This window comes from Ceratina calcarata, unplaced genomic scaffold, assembly GCF_001652005.2.
Source record: "Ceratina calcarata isolate Rehan_Ccalc_2016 unplaced genomic scaffold, ASM165200v1 scaffold250.2, whole genome shotgun sequence".
NCBI classification, from domain to species: Eukaryota; Metazoa; Arthropoda; class Insecta; order Hymenoptera; family Apidae; genus Ceratina; species Ceratina calcarata.
The window spans coordinates 1379503-1403234 of NW_017147019.1; the positions used below are offsets into that span (position 1 = coordinate 1379503).

Genomic DNA, 23732 nt, shown 5'->3' on the forward strand with positions numbered 1-23732 from the left:
AAGTTCCCGGGGAAGAGTGGTCGGAGCGATGGAACCTCCGCAAAGAATTTCATTTAAAAACCGATAATTCGATCGCAGTCCGTTGCCCCGAACTTTGATCGCGCGATAAAGGGAAGTACAGCAAAGTGGATTTCATTAACAGATATCGGTCCTTTTCGAAAAGGTGAAAAGATATCGGGAGGTTGAAAATCAGTTTTCAGCGATGACGCAGGGCACGGGTTTATCCGCACGCGATACAACCATCATCTCGGGATGCAAATTTTAATTAAATATCTTTTCGATACAAGCGTTCCGACCAACCTAATTTAATTAATGTTTCATACGCGTTGCAATCCACCAGTAAAAACTGACTACAAAAAAATACACGCGAAAGCAGTGATGTCTCTTTTAAAGCGAATATTACTAACATAAATACGTACACGTATATTAAACGAGGTTATTGCTTGAAACCGGCTTTCAATTACAGAGACTCGTATAAACTGAACAAACATTTTCACACACCGTATTGTCAGATGGTAATTAAAAATTAATTTCAGACATACACCCAATTAAATGCGAGTTTTATGTTTGCACATGTTTCCGTTTAGAAGTATGTAGCGAGCAATTTTTAACATATATAGTTCCTATGGGAATGTTGTGCGTTTCACTGTGATTTTTTATTAATTAGCGAATGACCTCTGGACGGGAGCGCACGTATTTGCTCTGGAATTTTATATTCACCGCGCGCAAGCGTTAGCATCCAATATATTATTTTTGGTAGTAATCCGCGGCAAAAGACAGCGAAATTTTGTCTCTGTTTAACAACCAAATTCCAATTAGAATTCCGGGCTGGGAAAGACAGGTTCGCAACAAGCGTTTGATCCCCCGTCGACTGCGCTAATTCTGACTTCAATTTATCGACCCACTCCGAACATGGAAAATTTCATCAACTCTCCTCCTCCTCCTTCTGAATTTAATAAAATTTCGATTTCGGAAATTTCATCAAGTTACAACAAGCACCGAATGAAATAAGAACAGAAAAAGAATTTTGTCATCGAAAACAAGTTTCAATTTCCAACCGCAGCTGCCTTCGGATATTTCGACGAAATGGCGGCCAGTTAACATATTGAAAAATTGTAGAGGAAACCCACCGCAGCGACCACAAAGACGTCGCATGTGAAAAAAAATCAACACACACCGGATATGTAATATGACGGATAACGAATGTATCTGCCCGATATGTCTTCATCCGACGTGTCCGTTGCCATCCGCGGAACCACCGTACGACGAGCTGACTCACGAAGTCGACGACAACGTGATATCCGTGAAAATACCAAAAAACTGTGGAATCGATCCAGACCCGAGAGACGAGGAGAGACTGAGCTTCGATTTTAATTGCACGGATTCAGAAGGTACGTTGAACAATTTAAGAAAGCGTCAATTTACTGTTTAGTTAAATGTTCGCACAGGTCAAAAATGCAAGACTGGGTGCACCAAGGTGCACGTGATACCGGAAAAGCGTCCGCCGGGGAAAACTGCCGATGAGGAACTGTTATCGTTGAAGTCCAGAAGGCACGTGATGCCCAACGAGGATGTACAGAATACGCTCGAAATTGAATTTAAAGCACCGCGAAATTACATTCCTTTACCAGAACCGGGGCCACCCCCGCCCATAATTGTACCGAAAGTGCGTATCAGGAGGAGGAGACGGAAACGTGGAAAAAAGTAGAAAATCGTAAGAACGCAATTACAAGCCTCCGCTTTGACAAAAGAACATTTCCAGCTGAAGAGGGAAACAGGGAAATGGAATGGCAACTAGGTAACTGGGTTTCCCTTCGTTTCGTTAAATGCGCAACGTTCAAACGACAACGCCGTTGCTCCATCTCCGGTTTTTAGGGAAACGAGGTTGATCTCGACGATGCCGGAATACGTTTGGCACAAAATCGGGCCTCTTCAGGGATTTACGGCCGACACGAAACTAAAGCAGCTCGCCACTTTGTCGTAAACGCAAGGCTACTAACCGGGAGACCGAATAATGGAACGATAAATCACTAGCATTATATTCTTACGCATCTTGGGGGACGATAAATCATATCGCGCAGCGAACCCATACGGAACCCCGCGGTATTAAACGTTTTCGGAGCCATTGTCTTCCGCGTTGGCAGCCAGGATCTTTTTAAGCCCTGCCTTATGCGTCTCATCTGCCTCGACGGAGCACAGGTGCATCTACGATTAATGCTGTTCGCAATTTCTGCGACAACGGATGACAACGTACAAGTCAAAGACAAATCGTCACGACAAACGAACAAGTCGTAAATCTTTCGCTCCGCCCGAGATCTTACGTTTTCAATTAAGTTAACAGCCATCTGTCCTACCCCGATTGTTAATAAGATCAATAAATCAAATATCCAATAACGTATTGTTAATGTTCCTTTCTCTGACAACCTCACAAAAATATGACGCATCAAAAACTGAAATTAATATATACATTAATATATACATATGTACATGGGTAAGCAAAAGTAGTCGAATATGATTCATAATGCACATGAACAGCATTCATTATGATTTTTTATCTAACAAGGATTGAAACTTGTCAATCATTTTAGCATTTCCGACAGATTTTCCTCGTATCTCGATAAACAGTTTACACGCGCATAATTAACGAATTTCAATACGACATCGAATGTACATATCGGTAAATGATGGGCTAACAAAGCGCTCTCGTATCATTACACGCAACGAGGATTCACGTACGCGAATCTCGACGTTCTATTTAATCAAAATATTCACTATCCCCGATGGAAAAAAAGTTATTCAACTAACTTCGATGAATGAATCCATACAAACCATTGTATCGCATGTAATTATTAAAATGCAGATTTTTATGTACAATAAAATTCGTAGGGCCATCAGTTTAAGAAATAATGTTCATTTACTAAAAGTGTAGACCTTTAGTAAAAATGTTCTCTAATCCTTTAAACATGCATTTTGCTCTTGATACTTCATACGCTTTTATCCACATGTTTTTTACGCTTTTAACATACTCAATTTTGCAATAAATGCATAAAATTCGCAGTCTAGTAGTTAATGATTCATGATTTTTCATTCCTCTCACGCGTATGTACCCGACAAATGTAAAGTGTCGGACGCAACAAGTTATAAAATGCACCATTTAATTTGACACATACCTTTTGCATAATACGATTCGAAAAATGTGAAGTTATTAATCTTTCGTAATTTGATTTAGCGAAAGCTTTCATTGTTTTGAATCTTTCAGTACCACGTCGCAATTGCAATTTACGCGCAGACCAGCAGGATTGTAGCTGGATGTAACCATAATTTGCATAGGTAACCGCATCGATATTAACGTTAAAGTGGACCAGCCGTGTTACCAGGTATTTGACAATCCTGATTTTAGATGATCGAACCGTAGCCGCGTTTAGCACAGCGATTACGATCAATTATTAGTTCACAATTGGACGCATTTATACTTCGAAATTAGCCAACAGGAATCTGGTTTCCCTTTGCGCTTTGTTCACTTCGCAACGTGAACCGTTTTTACCCCTGTTTCCCTCGTAACCCGATTACGCGTTAGAGTAGAGCCTCAAAGGGTGTATTTGCAGTCGTAGGTCAAAGCCTGTGATTCTAAAGAGAAAAAATGAATTAATTTCCGCGAGACGCGTCAATGAAAGTTGAAATTAACACTGTTCGCGAAGGAGCCGACCGAGAAACGGGATCGTATTCCTCCGGTTGGTATCCGTCTCCCCGGCTGCCTGTCGGTCCCATCTTATAAATATTTATTATGCGCAAACAGGAGCGACGAGTCCTGGCAGAAACCACGCGGCGAATTCGATCGTGAAAGCATTTGCTTGTACTTTAAACGATCTTCGCCGGTACACTGTATAATTCAATAAAATTTGAATTTATCACACCGACCTCATACATCACACCGAATTTAATAATTCGAATGCCCTCGTTAGCATTCCGAACTGTAACCAACGCGTACTTACATAAGACAAGCAGTATTTTTAATAACGTAATTAAGATTGTGTACTATAATTAATGCACGTAGAATAATGAAACTGTTTCATTATTTAGGAATATGAGAAATTTGAATAGAAATCCTTACTGTTATTCTACAGGATTATCTGCTGTGTCAGTAGAGAACATTTCATATGCTGCACCGATCTAATACGCGTGGAGTTTTGAAAATCGAGGGTGGAAAGGGACGAAAGGAAACTCGATCCCGTTTGAACCGAGTCGCGTTGCGTTCGCTGAGTCGTGCGATAACCAACTTTATTCGAACACGAGATTTCTCGCGAAAAATACACCATCCCGGCCCACTGATTCTGCGGCGTGCCGGGAATACACAGGGGTTGAATTGACGTTTGACCAGCCCGTAGGCGAAACGAAAATATACTGTAAATACGGTACCACCGCGGCGACCCTTACTCCCTTAACTTCCTCACAGTACTTTCGCACAGAGCTTTACCACCTCCGTTTTATTTCTTTTACTTTTTATCATCCTCACTTGGATACCGAGTTAGCTACGTGTATCGGAGGAATGTTGCCGCATTGCGTGGCCCGATCAACCCACGTTCCTTCATCGAAGATCGATTTTCCAAGAATACGTTTACTGGCGTCATTTACTGCCAGTATTAGAAGTTGTCCAAAATAGTTTGGAACAATAAAGAAAACCGTTTATAACGTCATACAATTTGTTTTGATAAAACGATCAAGCTATACACGAAAGCTACCCGATAACGGAAACAAATTTCGATGAGTAGATTAAACGCGCGTATTGATCTGTTATTAATGTAATAACGTGCGACTGAGGTAAAGCGGCCACTTTGCGTTAACGATAATAGAAGGAATTGACAGCGTTGGTAATACAACGGTCCGAACGATAACCCGCTCTATTGTAATTTCCGCATGGGAGAATGCGCGATTCAAACTGGTGAACAGGCCGCGGACGATAAAGCCAAGATTGTGCCGCGTTGTAGAAAGCATCGAATTTCGTCCCAATTTTCTGTCGCGCGTGCGGAACGGCGAAAACTCGGGGAGAACAGAGGCTGAAAGGAGATAAGTGAGCAAAGGGTTTGTTCGTTCCATCGGGAGACAAAGTTGTATCGCGCAGCAATTTTAGTCGAAGAAGATCCAGGCTTTGAGTCCGCCTAATATCATAAAAAGCTCGTCCCCCGACGCTTTCTCGGCATTCTTTACGATTTCGTCGTCGTAACGGTCGACGACGGGGAGGAGGAGAAGAGGCACGATGGAATCAGGGAAAGGAAAGGGAAAAGTTCTAAGCACGCGGAGCGGGTTACATTTGCATTTCTCGACACTTAGGTCCGAGCGGCGCACCGACGTTATGCAAATCTTAATTCGCCTCCGTGGAAAACTCGTAAAATTACCGAGCTTTTCCGCAATAAAGCCTCAAATTACTTGCACGCCTTTGAACCCTATCACCGACCGCGGTATCTGCCACCTCCGCCGAAAATATTCGATGATGATGGTTACGGTTATTGTTCACGTTTGCGTGCTCGAAATTAATCCCATAACTGCATTCTGTTTCTCATTTCATTTTCAAATGGAGAGTTTCATTCAGACCTATCGTGCTCGTGCCTCATTTAATCGACAATATCGAGTCGAGACGTATCTGTTAAACGTCCATGAATGTTCAAAAATATTTTCCACAAGACATACATGTATTGAAAAAAAAAGGGAAACATAAAAATATTAGAAAACATTTATAGTACTTAACTAAATTAATAATCAGAAGAATCACATTTCTTCATTTCCTACCGATTATTCATTTTAACGCCACACTACAGTAAAACGGATAACGCATTGACCAAACTTAACTGACGTGATTTTATCTACGAATGATATGTCATCGAAATCCTTCGAATTGGCTTGAATTTGAAAATAGATATGATTTCATAAAAATGATTGCGAGAATGACATTTTGTAATTCGCAAGAAATTTTTATGATTTGAGAGTCATTTTCTATCTTATCGACACAGACATAACTGCACTGCACGGGTGCAACAGATTCAAAATAGCCCGCGAAATGTTATAAGCTGCGTACTTCAGGTCCATAGCTGTGGCCGCTGTGGCTGTGAGAGTTTCATAGACATACGTACATATTTGTTTTGACAAGATTTGTACAGTTGAATATACTTATAAACAATTCGAGAAAAATTTAAATAAAGAACGAAATATAATTTATTTATAATTATTAAATTGTAACACAAATCTCAGAGAGCATGTCTTTGTTTCCAGCTTATTCTGCAAACACAAATAAATCCAACGAACCAAAAGATCTGTCAAAAGGTTATTTAATTATAAATCTATCCATTAATATTACTTATAATATTGTTCACTCAATTTAGTAATCTCTTTTACTTACAGAAAATGACACAACCAATTGGTTATACAATTCTAGTTGCTCAAAACAAATTACATCTGATAATTTCATTCGTTTATCCTCTGAATCATCAGATGAAATTATAAATGAAATTCCTTATTTACCTAAAGAAGAACCTTCGCATGCTGCTACTTCTTTGGATAAAGGAAAGCCTGTATTAGAGGAAAAAGTAAAATCCAGACATATTAAAAAGAAACGAAAAGATAAAAGAAAAGATGTACATGGAAAACTAGAGAAGTCAGGATACAGAAAGAATGTAGAAAATGTATACTTTGAGGACAAATATAGAGAGAGAGGATATAATACTGTAAAGACACTTAATTCTAGGCTTAGGCCATATTATGATGTTAAGAAAAGTACCCTTGGTTTCATACCTTACAAGCAATCGAAAAAAATTAACTACAAACGATATTACGTAAAGAATATTGACCATGTAGAAAAGAAAAAGAAAGATCCCGTTATAAGCAGAGAATCTACCACCAATTTATCTAAAGAGGAAGAATATACTCCTCTATGGCATATCAAATTGGAGGAATTACAGAAAGCTAAGACCAAAGAGTATAATGAAAAATTAACAGATAATCCAAATGACGTTACATTGTGGCTTGAGTTCATAGAATTTCAAGTATGTCGTATGTTTATTTCAAGGTAAAGTTAATTCAGTATTCTTATATACAGAGATTTTATTTGCAGGACACTTTAGGATATTTCCAGCAGTATCAAACAGCAAAGGATATTCATAGAGCTACGACATTAAGAAAGTTATCTATAGTTGAAAAAGCCCTGGAAAAGAACGCAGATTCAACGATCTTATTAAAAGTCAAGTTGTCTCTCATGGGGGAACTTTCACCTGCAGATGAACTTTCGAAACAGCTTGAAACATTAGTTAACAAAAATTCAGGCAGCATTATTTTATGGCAAGAATTTATCATGACCGTACAAACTTCTGTAGCAATGTGCACAGTACCGAAAGTGTTAGATCTGTATTCAAAATGCTTCTGCATTCTGAAACAGAAAGCTAGAACCAATCCCCGCGTCTACGATGGATGTCTATTGCAAATGTTGTACTGGTGTCTAACATTTTTAAGACATACTGGGCTTTGGGAACAAATGTGGGAAACAATGCGCCTGAACGTCATTCTAAATCTTAGTTTGAACAAGGACAGTCTGACCTTTCGAAAAACAATAGATGAAAAGAAATTAATTGGAATGGAAGAAGTAATACTGATGTCTAGATTACCACTTAATCAGTTGTGGCAAAGAACAGAATCATTGAGAGAGAACTGTCATTGGATCAGCGTTAATAGAAGCGAATTAGAATTAGTTGGTGATTCCCGGAGATTCGTTCTACCGGATGATGTCGCAGATTTCGTTCATCCTATACTTTCAAGAAATTTGAATTTCCGGATGGCGATTCATGTGTTACTTTTACTCAAAGTACCATTGTTACCTACTCGGGATTACATGTTAAGGACGTTGAAGCTAGAGGAATTTGAATGGGGTGTAGAAACCTCAGAGGTATTACTTCCCTTTGCCTATCCCATGATAGGTGAGATGACCGGACGTAGCGAAAGACAAGAATTATTGAGCGGTCTACTGGAAGGACGTTTAACATCGGGTCCTCAATACCTTATGTTTCATCCAGCTCAAGAATCATATTTGGATTTTATACGTGAAATATTCTTTACAATCGCCGAGAATTTGTCACCTCTCCAACGTACGAGTATATTCGTCTGGTGGTTACGGTTCGAGAGACTGCTTATCTTTTTGCAAAAACACGATCCATTAAATATGAACGATACTAAATTGAAAAAGCTGAAGACAACGCTAAAAGTATTCTTAAAAAAAGACGAGAATAGGAATAACTTACATTTCTATAGAGAATATGCGTTGATAGAAAAAGAAATGGGGAAGTTTGATAATTGTGTGAATATTTTACAGACTGCTATTCAGTCTCAGGGTGCATGTCCTTCCGCGATTCATAATCCTGACGAAAGGTCAGCTCTTGTAAGTTTATATCGAACATTGGCAGAAACTTTACTCAACGTTGAAACTTACGAAGAAACGAACAAAACGAAAATATTAGATGTTATGAAACAAATGGTGCCCGAAGCAGAGGCAGATCCATTATCACAAGTGGAAAAATATTTAGAGAAATGTGTGCAAAGTTTTTTGGAAGTAGCTTGTCCAGAGAATGAAGAAGATGCATATTTCTTACCAAATCTCCACTGCGATACAATTGTTTGTTATGCATACTTATTATATGTACGAGATTCCGATTTCGATAGAGCGATCAGTATCTTTAAAAACTGTGTAGATCATTATAAGGATTGTCAATATATACAGGTATTGCAATTTTGTGTACACTGTCTCCAATCTAAGTTTAACAACGTATTTTATGTATCACATTCTTTCAGGAAATATTGCAAGAAAGTCAACTAGCGCTTACACAATTACACTTCAAACTAATCCGAAACGAAAGCCTTTTAAAAACGGGGTTGGATGACATGTTAAATTTATATCCAAACAATTTTTACGCACTTTCAGTATTGGCTTGTATAGAGGTAAAAACAATGACATTAACAAGGAATGATCCTCGATTTCATAAATTTATATACTATGTTATTTTGACAGAGTAAGTTGCCTATTTGGAAAAGTAACAGTCAAGTGGCCAAACTTCAATTATGGAAAGCTTTTGCTTTGTGTTTGGCATATAGAAAACGTATTCGCTACTTACAAAAGCTCGAGGATTATGTTAGTATGAACGCTGCAATTAATAAATTGATGCACTTGCACCAGACACTTGCAAGGTACATTGGTAGTAGATGGATTATTTATAACTTTTGCATTGGGTGTATAAAACTGAAGAAAATTTTATCTTTCAGGATACCAAAGATCAAAAACTGTCCTTTGTTATGGAGATTGTATATGCTCCTTCTAAGAGAGTATAATTTATGTGAAAAGAAAGGAGAAGAAATATATCACGAAAGTGTTGTATTATGCCCTTGGGCCAGGAGTATATACATCGATGCAGCTGAGGTTGCACCACAAGTTCTCACGCAAGTCCAAGATGTGATAAGAGAGAAGGAACTCAGAATGCATGTTACACCAGAGGAATTAGACATTTTACGTGGTTAATCTTCAGACGTAATTATTTAAATATTTCCTTAGCTGAAGATTTATGTAAATACAATTATTTTTGTATCCTGTACATATTAATGTAAAAATAAAAATACCAATTTAAAGTAGTATTCAACGTAATAAGAAATAAATTACTGTACCACTGATAATATTTAAGTCCTCTCGTTTATTCATTAAAGAATACTTCAAGATAGGTTTGTGCGTGTACGATTTCAGATTGTGGTTATATATAAACAGTTAAATAGTGCGTGCAGAAATGCTAACTAAGCATTTAAGCTTTCGCACTGATTATTTTCGCACGATGTTGCAAAAATGTAATGTATTGTAAAGTAATAGTTAATCGATGCACTTGATAACTCGGTTTATTGGAGCATCGCAATCGCGACTAGACACTTAGGTTAGGTTAATTTTCATATGTAACAGATTAACGATAGTTAATGAAGGAATAAGATTGATAAAAGCTGGAGGAACTTTAAATTTATTTGCAGTATGGATTTAAAAGCTGTCGTTGTGTCGGGTGAGGCACCAGAATCTGACGATGATAGTGCAAGCATTATCACTGTATGTACATGAATTTCATTTACATCAATTTCATTTTATATCATAGAGGAATGAGTAATTATAATTTTGTTTTACAGGGTATGGGATTTCGTTCTATAAGAGCTTCCAATTACTGTGGTACAATTATTTCTGGTGAAGCTCCAGAATCTGATGATGGTAAGGATTGAAAAGCATTTTACAACTGTGTGGCAATATATTTTTTCTAATCTCTCAATTCTTCTTAGATGGAACAAGTTTGAGTAGTGTAAGTGGTGCAGTCGATGCTATGACATGCATTCCAGAGACAAAAATTCCAAAGTCAAAAAGGTGTACTATAAAGTACAATAGCTTGCTACACAAAAAATTACGTAAGTTCAGCTAACAATGATCGTGACACACATTGGAAAGAGACGTGCTTTTGTCAACATTTTATTAATACTGTTATAATACAATATTTATTGCTATTGCTAAAGTATTCTAATAATTTTGATGCGGGGAAATATGTGACAACATAATCACCAGAATCAATTGAAATATTGTATCAGACTTAAGTTTATTTTACTTTATTTTATTTCGGCTAAAATCGTAATTATTTAGAGCGCTTAGTAGTCTGAGTATTTTATACATACAAATAATGTACAGTACCTATATGATTCACTTAAGAAAAAATGCTCGATATCTCAATAGACATGTTTTATAATAAAACAGATGAATGCAATGAAACGTTGGATAAGGATATTATGCAAATGGTCGATGGAACGGTTGACAATGCTACTCAAGAATTATCAGCTGTAAATAGACAACTGCTAAGAAGCGAACTCATCCTCCAGGAAGCTGTTTCTCAATTACGAAGCGCCAGTAATCGAACGAGGGACACTTCCAACGCCTTGCATCAGCTAATAGATGGAAACTTTTTATCCTCTGTTAAAACTTAATTTATGTAAATATATTTTGTAATATAAGATGGTTATTCAAATATGTAATGGACATGATAATATAATAATAACATTAATAACAGCAATACTGCCTTGGTGTAATGTGTTAAATATATCAATATTAAAAATCAGTGTTCCTAAGGGACATGGTGGGTGGGTTATCATTGAGCATCATTGAATTGTATTCTTTAATTGGCAGTTCTATTAAATATATCAACTGTTTTCTAATACCTCTCAAAATTTAAGTAAAATATTACCTTGTTCGACGTTCCATTCAAAGAAAGATCATTAGAAATTGGCATACAGAACAAATTTATAATTACTGATACATTTGGATGCTATTAATCATTAATTTGTCTATACTGATCGTTGCATTTTAAATATCCAAATGACAGTAAATGTAAACATTATTTTTTAGCATACAGACATTATGGTATATATCAAAGAATGTCACGATGTTCCGTTTAAAGTGTTTCTGTAAAGAATGAACATAAGCGTTTAAACTTGCTTCTTTCAAGACCCGCAATAAACATCGTTACATAGACGATGTAAATTGGAGTAATATCTTAGAATGTTAGAAAATTGATTTCCTCTTATCTTCGTAATAGACATACTGAGAAACTTTATTTCAATATATACGTTACTTTGCGTATGCATAATCTTTTCAGAAACACCTGTACATTTTCTTTCGTTTTTTCTGCGGTTTTTCTTATCAAATGCACAACTTTGGTATCAAAGAGTTGATATTGTTTTTTTTTTCCTATTATGTACCATGCTAAATTTAGTGTACAATGAATTGGTGATTGTAATGGGGATGCATTCTTTCTCTATAAATTCAGTCTTAAACATTTCATCGATCTTCGTTGAACTAAACCTTGGTGTAAAATATCTACATACAAAAGTCCATGAACAAAACGTGTCGTCTTTCTGCTAATACTGATATGACAACATCGTGACGGAATGTTTTCTTTGACATGATATTTCTATATAGCTTTTGTTTATGTAGTACATTCAGATTATTTAATGACTAAATTGCATTTCTCCAACTATGCGTGTGTTATTTAAGACCTCATTTTGCGTTAAAGCAATTCCTTATGTCATATTCTACAAAATAAATAACATCCGAAATGTATATTAATGTACTATAAACATGTATAAAATCAATAAAAAATCAACAAATCAAGTTACTATTAACAGAAAGTAAATCTATCTCTTATCGGCGGTATTAACTCATGATCTGAACAAGCGTCAACTTTCAATGTACTTCTTTCTTGCTAATAAATATAAACGTTCGCATATTTAATAAATATTTTTCGATACTTTCGAAACAAACGTTTCGACCACTCGTCGTTAATACGAATTCATTAACTCTTACATGTCTCTCCTCATCGTTGCATCCTTCAAATGCGTGGAATGTTGCATGAAAGTAAATCTCAGAGATTTTTCGTTTTAACGATGCGAACATCCAGTTTTCGCGAACAATGTTATAATTGCGATGGTAAGAAGACAGCGCAGTCAACTCTTGCGCTATAAATGTGATGGGCTCAATTCCAGAAAAGGACCAAGGTTTGTTGCAGTTGGCGACCTTTATAAAATATGCGACGTCGCACACGGTACATATTAGCCAATGTGAGGGCGCCCACCCCCCACATGGCCTACGCTCGCTCTATCTCGCCACCGCTTGCACACATCTGAAGAACATCCAAGGATCCCTGGGCTTGTCGTTTCTCAGCCAAAAATCTGCCTGAAGCTTCTTTCAATTGTTCCAAGAAGATTCTTAAACAAGATCACCAATTGTCACTCCCTGTTCAATGTTAATTCTTACATACAATTAGGCATACTTACATATTGCCGGACACTATGTCAGCTACACTATCCGGATCCATGTCACTTAGTAATTCTAAGTTTTGTCCATCAAGCAAAGATATACGAGATGGATCTCCATGCAACGATGAGACCAATGTCTCTATCGGTGGTCTGCGCCGCCTGACTTCATCCCTTCTTTGTCCAGCTTCCACATTATCTACATCGTCAACAACAATATAACGAGAAGCAGCTTTACTGCTTCCTGCTGCCACCCACTTTTGATCTCCATGCAAAACCATTAAACTAGTATTTCTTTCCAGCGTTGCAAAGTATTCCTCATCATCTACTTCTGTTCCTATTGGAAAACACAATGAAGAGCTATATTAGTTTATTCATCAAATTTATAAAAGTAGTAACAATAGGTGCTGTCTTACCATCTTGTTCCAAAACAATTGTAAGTTCTGCATCCAATGGTAAAGACAAGCGATTTCTTGCGATGCTCGTTAATTCCTTTAAGGAAGAAGCAGTGATTCCTTTCCGTTTTTCTCTGGCATGATCGACAATTTTGTAAGGATTGCCTATTCCTTGAGATATTCCCGCTGTTTCTGACATATTGCTTTAAATCACAATTAAAAGGAGAATCTGAGAACCGTTCTTGAAGAAGCTTTTGCACGGCTGTTGTATTTATTTATTGCGATCAAACGTCGATCAACCGTACGAAATTTAAGTTATCAAAAATCGGCTTCCTTCAAAAAAATTGACAGCTATTAAGGCCTGATTATCGTTGCACATTGGACTTCCTCAATGCTGCCGATATCTTTGAACAAGCAGTTGTCACACAAATATCTGTTCGCCTTTACTTTATTAGAAAAACGTTCAGCAGAAGAGTTAAAGCACTAGGTGCATGCCGATGATCCGGATGTAAAGTTGCACGGTTCGAGGATACGTAAGAAAGGGCAGTGTTTTGGATTGCATCAGGTCGTTGGTGTTTAAAAGTGATTTTCTTTTTACCGCGATCGTTAATAATAATTGTTCGCGTACACAGATTAAAAAAACACGAAAGGCGTAAAATCGGTCGAGCCCGAGTGACTGAACTGACCGTATGTCAACTCAACACTGGGTCAATGGTGCAACTACCCCTCCTATTTATATTCTCTGTAGACTACTGCGTATGGTATGTCCAAGAGACACCCTCCATGGTATTCCCTCCCAACATGGCACCCACACAGAAATCAATAACCCACCCCGCCTCTAGTATTCATTTTTTTATCATCGTCAAACGAATTGTTTACACTGCAGCTCGAAAATACTTCCATTAACGATATCATTAAATATATTTCAAATATACGGCATACATTGATTTATCATTTCTTTTTGATCGCTTTTTAAATATTCATTTATTGCTCCTTCAGGTATTACACGTAATGCAAACAATGTGAAATATTTGTTTTTTAAATTATTATAAAAATTGATCAAAAAATAATCTTAAATAAATGTAACAAATTCTCATAATTACTATTTGATAGGACGTGAATACATGTATGAATATAAAAGAATACATATGTTTAGAAACAATGTTTTTTAATTTATATATATTACATTTCATTTACATATAAAAATTAATGTGTAAGTACAATATTTCTGCTGGATTAATATAGGACATAAGACATGCATTATGTAATATGAGACATATAAAGGTAATTAGACACGTGTATAATTAGACAAAATAAATGTTATTCAAAGGACAATATAGAAAAGTAGTCTCTGATTCACCCAAAGTATAATTAAATTTTATATAAAACGTGTAATTTAACTAGGATCTGTGAATTTAAGACACAGCACTGCTGTTAAATTTAGATCAATGAGACTAGATACCACTTTAAGTTTAAAGTTAGCTCAGAGTTAGCCCAGTTAGGGCTCTTAGCTGAGCCACAAGTCGAATTTGAATGGAATCAATTAAATTTCTTTAAAGTACCGTCAATATTAAAACAGAAATGCCATTACCAAGTGGAAGCAAAGAACCGGACGACAGTCAAACATGGGAATTAGCAGAAAGATGCATCCTCCCCATTGCATTCTCACATGCAATTGCAGTCATTTTAGCAACAATACTTAACACGTTGTGTATATCTCAAACCTCCAGTTTTGTGCTTTTCCTCTTATTATTGGTCATATCCATAGGATCCACGCTATTTTACCATAACTTAAAGGTGAGTAATCACACTTATACGTCTACTTTAATAGAAACTAACATTTTAACTTTATTTAATTACATCGATAGTCACTTTTTAATTCTAACACATAATAGCACAACGATACGTATTAGATGTACGTTTTACGATATTGATAGAAATGTGAATGATACAGGTAACTGCTGCAGGGAAGGCAGTTCTTATTACAGGATGCGAGTCGAGAGTTGGATATACTTTAAGCAAACAGTTAGATGAATTGGTAAGAGTATTTTATACATATCGTGTTACAATTACAATTAGTTAATCTCAGTACATGTTCTATACACACAGTACATATTCTTAAAGGGATTTACAGTTTTCGCTGGTTTTAACACAAAGGATGGAAATGAGGAAGCAATGCAGAAATTGAAGCAAGAAGCATCTGGCAGATTACGTATATTGCAATTAGATGTTACTAGTGAACATGACATTCATACGATATTTCTTTATGTAAATGAGAACTTGCCAGATGGTGCACCAGGTTCAAAATTATACTTTCCCATGGTTTCATTCTTGTATTTCCACCATGTATTTCTCATGAATATCTTATATTAGGTTTATGGGCATTGGTACATGCTGCTGCTTGGGTAACTTTAGGTGAATGCGAATGGGTACCTCCCTCTGTATTAAAACGCAGTATAGATATTAACTTCATTGGCCTTGCTAGATTAACTCAGGTAATCTTATCAGATCAGTTACTTTATATTTAAAAGATAGCCTTGACAATGAATATTATTAATAATTTTTGTTCAAAGGTCTTTTTACCTCTGATCAGAAGATCAAAAGGACGTGTGGTTCTGGTTAGCAGTCTTCTAGCTCGTATACCAAGCCCTGTTAGAGGCATTTACTGTGCACTTAAGGTAAATTGCTTTAAATATAATAATATGTACTTCATATCTGTTTTAACAAAATGTCTTAAATATACATCTACTTAACATTAGGCTGCAATTGAAGCTTGGGGAGCTTGCCTTAGATTAGAAATGAGAAGATGGGGTGTAGACGTGGTTATTGTTGAAACCAGCGAATACATATCTGGCAATGCTTGGTTAAAAGACAATAATTCATTATTGGAACAAGCCAGAGAGATGTGGACTCAATTAGATCCTCAAACCCGTAAAGAGTATGGACAAGAATTGTTTCAGAAAGAAATGTTAGCTCTTGAAAAGTACACGCAAGGACCAGAAGCAGATTTAACACCAGTAACCAGGGCTTTAACGGACGGTGTGGTGAAAACTTTTCCAATGAGAAGGTATACGCCGGTATCACGGAAAGAACGAATACAGGCAATATGTAGCGATTATCTTCCAAAACCAGTTTACGATATATTATATACGAATTGAACAAAGATCTGAAGATACGAGTAATCACAGATAAAGAGTCAACGGTGTTATTCAAAATTTAATAACCACTGCCTGTTAATCAATTATTCATGACATGATATTGTAAATAATAAAGTTACTTGTTAAAACGACAATTCCTCTTTACCTTTATCACCCAATCCCCGAGTCACTGAAATTCGCTGGTAGTTGTAAAACTGCCATGTTTGTTGACATTTTTCCGCAAACGAATTTTCGCACGTATTACGCTATAGGCAATACAGAATACAGATCGCGCTAGTGGTTTTAACGGTTCCATATTTCATAATGTCGGTAAAAATATTTTTGCGAAACAAAGATACGGTTACGCAAAATTTCAAAGAATCAACTATGAGAATCAGACGCCGGTTGCACGACTAGAACTACGGAGGATGCATAAGGTATCCGTGATCGGTTAGAGTAATTGCTGATCGTCCTCGGAAAATTCGTTGGCAAAAGAAAAAGAAGACAGTGATAAGGGAAAGAAAGGTCAATTACTTTGACGGGACGGTACCTGTTCGTGTTCGCTTAAAAGCAAGTATATTTCATTGCGTTCGTGAGCTACGTTGATGTACACATAAGAGCACTGTTAAAATAACAATTAGCTGCTTTACGCTTAGTCCGTGTACATGTGAGGAAGTGTGTGATATATACAACCGTATATGTATGCGCGCGTGCCTTCTATACATACAGTTTTACGATTGTGTTAAGAGTTTTGCGGTGGTTCTGTAGTGGCAGGGGGAGGTCTTTAGCCCCCTTGGTGAGGCATACGCCGGTAATGAGTGTTTATACCATAACTGCGGCGACACCAACAACGAATACAATAATATCAACAACAACGGCGACGACGACGACGGCGGTAACAGTGACGACGACGACGGCTACGTCGACAACAACAACGGCGCCGGCGGTTGCCGTGTCGCCCGAAACTGCACCTGGTTGGATAGAATTTTGTGAGAGACACGCCCGCGCTTCGGCCTCTGATTTTGCCAAGGCTTTTTGCACTTATGTCAGTTTAAATTTATCTGAGAGCGCCAGGTCGAATCTCTCGCACCGTGACTTTCTGAAGAAGTTTATTGAAAGCTTCTGCGAACACTTCGAGAGCGAGTACCTGCGTCGTACGATTAGGTGTGCTAGAGTCTCGCTAAATAAAACATCACTTTCCCTGAAATTTTTTTCAATTCTTATTTGTGTATTATCCTCCATAGATCTCCTTCCCTGTATGACACAAGACACGGAGCAACTAACGATAGAGATGTCAATGTTATAAGCCAGAATAACAATGCCCCTATACGTATATCATCCCATGAAGAATTCAGTGATTACTCTGAACAAGATGGGGATGCTATATCGCCAAAGCCAACACACAAGCCATTTTTTCGTCGGTTATCCTTTAAAGGGCTTAAGAAGGGTAAAAGTTTATTCCACAAGCAGCAAAGCGATGAAGTGGAATTGTCTCATAATGAATATCGTAGAGACAAGCATTCGAAAGCTAAACTTTCAAAAATCGTGGTGGAATGTAGGAAGGAAGGCGTTGTTAATTCTCTGATGGGGGAGAATATTGATGGAACTCAGAAATGGGAGAAATCAAGGCTTGCCCTGATAAAAGCTATCGGTGGATACATGTTAGAATTTTATTCTCCTCCAAAAGCAGTAAAACCACGCAGTGGTGTCTTCTGTTCTGCGATAACTGAGGCCAGAGAGACAACTGCATTAGAAATGCCAGACCATGAGAATACCTTTGTTTTGAAAACACAAAACATGGAATTCGTGATAGAAGCTCATGATTCAAATGATATGAGATCATGGTTAGCTACTATCAAATACTGCATGCGCACAGTTCAACAAAATGCAATGAATCCCAGTTCTGGAACAGATGCCACTGGGGATTCTTTAGGACATGGTTCATTAACTATTGGTAGCGAAGGAGATAGATTAAGAACTAATTCTGCGAGTAAGAGTTCCAGATCTGCACCCCACGATCAGGGGGATGAAACATTGGGTAATCCTCCAGAAATACCACCAAGACTTCGTACAAGAAGTACAAGTAATTTGGAATTGTGTTCATCCCAACAAGATATTGAACAATGTAAGATAGATTGGCTCTTTCGAATATGATACTGCATATTCTGCACATTAGAGAACTGAATTCTGTTGCAGTGAATACAAATGACGGTGAACTGGACTTATCTAATAGTTTAAAAGAGTATCCTTGGTTTCATGGAACCCTTCCTAGGTCAGATGCAACGCAGCTTGTTTTACATAGTGCTGCCAATGGTCATGGTATATTTCTTGTTCGGCAAAGTGAGACGAGGAAAGGGGAGTTTGTATTAACTTTCAATTTCCAAGGCAGAGCAAAGGTAAGTTATTACGCCAAATTGAATAAAGATCCGTTAATGCGATCATTCTTAATTTATATTGTAGCATTTACGCATGACGTTAAACGATCAAGGACACTGCCGTGTTCAACATCTTTGTTTTCCCGCTATCTACGATATGCTCGAACACTTTCGTCAGAACGCTATACCTCTTGAATCTGGCGGGACAGCAGATGTGACTCTCACTGAATTTGTTGTGGCAAATCACGCAACACGGTCGGGACATCACAATGCAACTGGAGTCAATCAACAACAGTTGCAAGAAAGAAGACCACCTGCAGCTCCAGAGCCAAGAGAAGTAAGAGTCAGCAGCGGAAGTCTAACTCCTGTCGAGTGAACGCGAGTGGCCAACACCCACAGTCTGAAGTCTAATCTACAGACAGTGAGTAAATAAATAAAGTGATGCACCCATTTTTCGTGCCATTGGTAATATTATATCTAAATTGATATTTGTATCATTACAAATATTTTTATCAATTTTTACTAGTCCATGTAGGTCCATATTCGGATTATTTTGTAAGTATTTAATTATTACTGAATAACTCTTTTATTGAAATTGTTTTATGAGTTCTGTAATATGAAAATAATATTTCAGTATATTTAGTGTATCTATAGTATTTACTTTAAAAGTAACAGTTTTGTTGTTTCTGTTTCGTTGTACATTCTTCAAACGTACAGAAAACTATTCTTCTCAAGTTAAAGTTACCAATGTATTGTATACTTCATAACGTTTTCTGTTTTATCTGTATTATATGTTGGCAAATCCTAATCCGAATGTGGAAATTTAATGGAATTAATATGTTACATATAATATATATAGTAAACAGTGCGTATAATCAAAACAATTGATAAAATCTATACATCAATTTTACTGGTGAAAGAATTTAATCAGTAGGAGTGGTAATGGTGCTGAATAAGTGTGACCGTGGGGCAAGGAGCTCGCTTTTATAGACATGGCATGTTCTTAAAATTTCTGGTTCTCCTTGAAGATTAAATATATCACTCTAATTTGTTCTCTTTAAATCCAGAAACTTTAAGACCAAGTTTTTGATTACTTAAATTTCGTTAAATATATGATAAATATTTATATATTGATATGCAGGTGCGTACCTATGGAGGTTCGATAAGAACGCGTACGGAATCATTGGAAAGACTGGAACAACAAAACAACATTACAGAGCAACAAAGCGCGTCATCATCTAGCGGTCGAGCAATTCAGAATACGTATAGCTTTCTTTGACGATGGATTCACAATACTCTACCATCCGGCTATAACCCAGTTAGCCCTTTAGATTAAATTAGTCTACCTAACAAATTCCTCTGGAATGCGGAATAGTCTTTAAGTTGAACCCAGCAGTCACCGCTATCGTAAAAAGCGTACCATTCAAACCCGTGTGAACAATGTATCTTGTCAAATAGACTGCTTCCAATTTTTCCAAACTTGTAAGATAAAAGAAATTGTCGACAACTGTATTTATTAACACGTTTGTACCCGATACTGGAAACAGGATATAATTTTTGGAACATGATAATTTTATAAATATAGCTTTTGCAATAATGTATACAAATTATTTCAGAATGCGAATGAGATTTATGACGATTAAATTATATCGGCTGTCCTTTTTTTGCACGTTCAGATATATCCGCTCAAATTATCTTAAATACAGCGATAGGCGTCATTAAGTATTCACGAAATTACGTACTTGACATATACAATTAAGATGAGATCGTGTCTTTATTTAATTGATGCAATTCGGAGAAACGATTTAAGTCTATAGAATATAATTCGTTATATCGATTAATTTACTTAAAGATATGTACTTATAAGAATGTATAAAAAAAGTATATATGTAAATGTATATCGAAGTTTTAGTCTTTTTTTATACGTAAACTTGTTTGAGACAATCTCATTATTACAACTACTATCCTATCTCCTATAAATTAGAAAGACGCACTGCTATACTAATAATCTATACGTATAATTATTTAGTATAAAGTATTAGTCAAAGAATTGAAGAACTAGTTGGAATGTTACATGTAAATAATTAAATCTTAATAATAAGTATGATTTAAATTGCGTACAATTCTATATTATTTCAGGAATGCAAAGTTTTCAGTAAAACGAATGTTAGTATAAGAGTTGCCCGGTGTGCAGAGCAATATGACTGAATGTGCAAAGTTATGAATAAATACAAAAGTTCCCTTATATTAGAATATAACAACAAAAAGAAAATAATACATGCGATGAGTATTACAAGATTTGCATTTTTTTTAAACGTTTAGTCGTCGGTATTTTAGGAGCCTACCTAGTCTGACTATCAGACAGAATACTGACAACCACTGACAACGTATTCGGCAACTTCGGCAAAAGAAGGTGTATGTAATTTATTATCACGTGTGATTTATTGTAAGTACGTATTATTTTTACTTCCCTAGCGCATTTTATATGCCGTAACCACTGTTTTCTTCATTTCATCGAAGATTGTATCGAAATGGAACTGAAGTTCTTAGAAAGATTAAGAAACCTGGGGTACGTAATTGAAGGTTATAATAAGGAACATTATAACGTTGATATTACGATGCTATATTTTTAATATTTTCTTAAATGTCACTTTGTCTGTTTTACTATTAAATAAATATGTTTATTGTACAGATATAATGGAGAGCTGACAGAGCCTAATAAATTTAGAGAGGCCTTGAAACAAGGCCCAAAGTCACCTGAATTTACAAAGCTCGTGACATGGTTAGCAGATGAACTCTCAGTACTGAATGATATGGATGAATCTGTTCATGCGATAGCTTCACCGGAAGACTCTAGTTCATTTCTGTTAGAATTAAGCTGTTTTCTTAAGGAATTAGGATGTGTTAATGAGACATTAATGACTGGTAATGTTAATGAACGATTAGCAAATGAACAAGATAGATATATCTTGCTAGACTTTTTGGGAGCAGAATTAAAAACATGCAGACTGTTAGAATTTAGAAAACATAAAACACAAATCCCCACAGCTGTTCTTATTGTGAGTTTTTATTATCGAGGTAGAATCAAAATGAGTTTATGACAGTTTCTCTAAGTTGGTTTTTAATGTATCTTTTGTAGGAAGAGAGTGACACAGCCAAGGATCTCAAAGATATGTTAGTAGCATTAAATTTTGAGAAGCCACCAGATGATATCACTCCTGAGAAACTTTTTTCAAGACTGACTACCAAATTGTCCGAAGTACTGAAAATAGTTCCTCCTGCACTTGTAGGGCAACCATTGCTTACTCATGAATTCTCAGAGGGAGACTGGAAAGAACTCGAACACGTACAACAGGAGTTGCATGACGAGTATAAAATGCGTCGTAACATGTTGATAAGAAGATTAGATGTAACAGTGCAATCCTTTCTGGTATGTACAGAAGTTTAATTCCAAAGTAAACTTGAAAGAATTATTTGTATCTGACGAAGTTAAGAACCATTTGTATTTTTGGGTATAGTGGTCAGACAGAATAAAATCTCGAGACACTGAAATACATAAACTATACGGACACGCCCGAAAAAAATCCTTAACTGCCGAACCAAATATAACGATTGCAGATCTACTAGCTGCAAGAGAAGATGTAGCATTAATGGAAAAAACAAGCAGTGCAAACGTTAGAAAAAATACTCGAAGCGAAGTTAACAAAGTTATTATAGGCGAAGTACCAGATAGAGGTGGAAGGCCGTATGAACAGGAACCACCACCACCTGAAATGCCACCGTGGCAGAAAGATAGGGTACCAGGACCTTCAACTTCTGGGTTAGATAAATTAATAAAATCAATAGCCTAATAAAAATAATTCAAAGTAAACTGACTAACTAAATTATACCTTTTTTTTTATTTCAGTGGAGGTCGAGGAGGTGGTAGAGGTGGAGGAGCAAGAGGCGGAAATAGAGGGGGAGGAGGAGGAGGCGGCGGTGGTGGTGGTGGTCGTGGAGGAGGTAGCAGTTTCCAAAACTACTCTAATGACAATAGAAGTTCATATGGTAGTAACAGTGGTTACGGAGATGGATATCAAGGTGCCAATTACTCTTCTAATACTGGATATGGTGGAGAACACGGTGGTAGTTATGGAGGAGGCCAAGGTGGTGGCTATGGAGGAGGCCAGGGTGGTGGCTATGGAGGAGGCCAAGGTGGTGGCTATGGAGGAGGCCAGGGTGGTGGCTATGGAGGAGGCCAGGGTGGTGGCTATGGAGGAGGCCAGGGAGGAGGCTACGTAGATAATCAAGCAGGAGGATATGGGGGAAATAAAGGAGGAGGCTATGGAGGAGGTCAAGGAGGAGGCTATGGAGGAGGTCAAGGAGGAGGCTATGGAGGAGGTCAAGGAGGAGGATACAACAGCAATAACAGTTACAGTGGACAACAATATCAAAGAGGAGGTTCCAGTAGTAGAGGAAGAGGAGGTAGAGTGCAAGGAGGATGGAATCAAGGGGGATATAATCGTGGTGGAGGTCGTGGAGGACGACAATACTGAAATTTTTTTATGTAATACATATATGCATGATAACATTAAAAGAATTCACATCACAAAGCATAATAACTAATTTTAGCGAATAAATATTTAACAAGAAGTATGCCTCACGTTGTGTTATAGAATGTTATTTGAAGTATGTATATAAAACGATATTTTTTTATGCTTTAATTACGTGAGTAGGATGTACTTTGTAATATTTTTCAATATTGAAAATGTTCTTTCTTTCTGGCTACACACATGTTGTTGAAGTGTTTAACACCTTTGTCGAAATCAATCATAAAAGTGATGTAAAATAGAAAGAAATATAAAACTCTTTAAATATGATTATTTAATTGTATACACTAAATTATGATTGCGTATATCAGTAACTTATATTACAATGTATTATATGCATACAAAATATATAAAATGTTTAATTCTTAGATTCCTTTGAATTTATCG

At 36.8% G+C, this 23732-nt stretch overlaps 7 protein-coding genes across 16 annotated transcripts; 6 read left to right on the forward strand and 1 right to left on the reverse strand.

Moving 5' to 3' along the window:
- The first annotated feature begins 815 nt into the window (after positions 1–815).
- On the forward strand, positions 816–2368 carry LOC113464082 (uncharacterized). Of its 2 annotated transcripts, XR_003388915.1 has the most exons (3): positions 816–1391; positions 1449–1798; positions 1876–2368. XR_003388915.1 is itself a non-coding variant. In XM_026811958.1 (2 exons), exons 1-2 carry the CDS (start codon positions 1190–1192, stop codon positions 1706–1708), a joined length of 462 nt encoding a protein of 153 aa, XP_026667759.1. In that variant the 5' UTR covers positions 816–1189; the 3' UTR covers positions 1709–2368. The 2 variants fall into 2 exon arrangements, 1 of the variants encoding a protein (XP_026667759.1); XM_026811958.1 differs by having other exon boundaries at positions 1449–2368.
- Positions 2369–6095: 3727 nt separating this feature from the next.
- LOC108623039 (protein NRDE2 homolog) lies at positions 6096–9993 on the forward strand. 3 transcript variants are annotated; one of them, XM_026812021.1, is made up of 7 exons: positions 6096–6315; positions 6394–7034; positions 7103–8755; positions 8827–8973; positions 9044–9219; positions 9295–9556; positions 9974–9993. In XM_026812021.1, exons 1-6 carry the CDS (start codon positions 6249–6251, stop codon positions 9545–9547), a joined length of 2937 nt encoding a protein of 978 aa, XP_026667822.1. In that variant the 5' UTR covers positions 6096–6248; the 3' UTR covers positions 9548–9556; positions 9974–9993. The 3 variants fall into 3 exon arrangements, with proteins under 3 accessions (XP_026667822.1, XP_026667820.1, XP_026667821.1); XM_026812019.1 differs by lacking the exon at positions 9974–9993 and adding an exon at positions 9767–9850 and having other exon boundaries at positions 9295–9592; XM_026812020.1 differs by lacking the exon at positions 9974–9993 and adding an exon at positions 9767–9850.
- LOC108623050 (uncharacterized) lies at positions 9657–11160 on the forward strand. Of its 2 annotated transcripts, XM_026812031.1 has the most exons (5): positions 9657–9947; positions 10039–10111; positions 10189–10267; positions 10336–10458; positions 10799–11160. In XM_026812031.1, exons 2-5 carry the CDS (start codon positions 10040–10042, stop codon positions 11023–11025), a joined length of 501 nt encoding a protein of 166 aa, XP_026667832.1. In that variant the 5' UTR covers positions 9657–9947; position 10039; the 3' UTR covers positions 11026–11160. The 2 variants fall into 2 exon arrangements, with proteins under 2 accessions (XP_026667832.1, XP_017876792.1); XM_018021303.2 differs by having other exon boundaries at positions 9756–10111.
- A 39-nt stretch (positions 11161–11199) lies between these two features.
- Positions 11200–16794, reverse strand: LOC108623048 (DNA fragmentation factor subunit alpha). 2 transcript variants are annotated; one of them, XM_026812030.1, is made up of 4 exons: positions 16548–16794; positions 13266–13447; positions 12871–13186; positions 11200–12801 (listed from the first exon to the last, which is right to left on the reverse strand). In XM_026812030.1, exons 2-4 carry the CDS (start codon positions 13441–13443, stop codon positions 12681–12683), a joined length of 615 nt encoding a protein of 204 aa, XP_026667831.1. In that variant the 5' UTR covers positions 13444–13447; positions 16548–16794; the 3' UTR covers positions 11200–12680. The 2 variants fall into 2 exon arrangements, with proteins under 2 accessions (XP_026667831.1, XP_017876791.1); XM_018021302.2 differs by lacking the exon at positions 16548–16794 and having other exon boundaries at positions 13266–14721.
- LOC108623045 (D-beta-hydroxybutyrate dehydrogenase, mitochondrial) lies at positions 14712–16492 on the forward strand. Its single transcript, XM_018021298.2, has 6 exons — positions 14712–15041; positions 15199–15282; positions 15369–15543; positions 15618–15739; positions 15818–15922; positions 16004–16492. Exons 1-6 carry the CDS (start codon positions 14826–14828, stop codon positions 16400–16402), a joined length of 1101 nt encoding a protein of 366 aa, XP_017876787.1. The 5' UTR covers positions 14712–14825; the 3' UTR covers positions 16403–16492.
- On the forward strand, positions 16695–20876 carry Lnk (SH2B adapter-like protein Lnk). 3 transcript variants are annotated; one of them, XM_026812026.1, is made up of 6 exons: positions 16695–16951; positions 17150–17545; positions 17626–18506; positions 18578–18777; positions 18842–19093; positions 19898–20876. In XM_026812026.1, the coding sequence occupies exons 2-6, from the start codon at positions 17196–17198 to the stop codon at positions 20033–20035; spliced, it is 1821 nt and encodes a 606-aa protein (XP_026667827.1). In that variant the 5' UTR covers positions 16695–16951; positions 17150–17195; the 3' UTR covers positions 20036–20876. The 3 variants fall into 3 exon arrangements, with proteins under 3 accessions (XP_026667827.1, XP_017876781.1, XP_017876782.1); XM_018021292.2 differs by having other exon boundaries at positions 16695–17545; XM_018021293.2 differs by having other exon boundaries at positions 16695–17545; positions 18842–19177; positions 19898–19986.
- A 234-nt stretch (positions 20877–21110) lies between these two features.
- LOC108623044 (protein FAM98A) lies at positions 21111–23618 on the forward strand. Of its 3 annotated transcripts, none has more exons than XM_026812027.1 (6): positions 21111–21202; positions 21277–21325; positions 21449–21815; positions 21896–22186; positions 22275–22576; positions 22664–23618. In XM_026812027.1, the coding sequence occupies exons 2-6, from the start codon at positions 21288–21290 to the stop codon at positions 23289–23291; spliced, it is 1626 nt and encodes a 541-aa protein (XP_026667828.1). In that variant the 5' UTR covers positions 21111–21202; positions 21277–21287; the 3' UTR covers positions 23292–23618. The 3 variants fall into 3 exon arrangements, with proteins under 3 accessions (XP_026667828.1, XP_026667830.1, XP_026667829.1); XM_026812029.1 differs by having other exon boundaries at positions 21119–21206; XM_026812028.1 differs by having other exon boundaries at positions 21125–21171; positions 21232–21325.
- Positions 23619–23732: the final 114 nt, after the last annotated feature.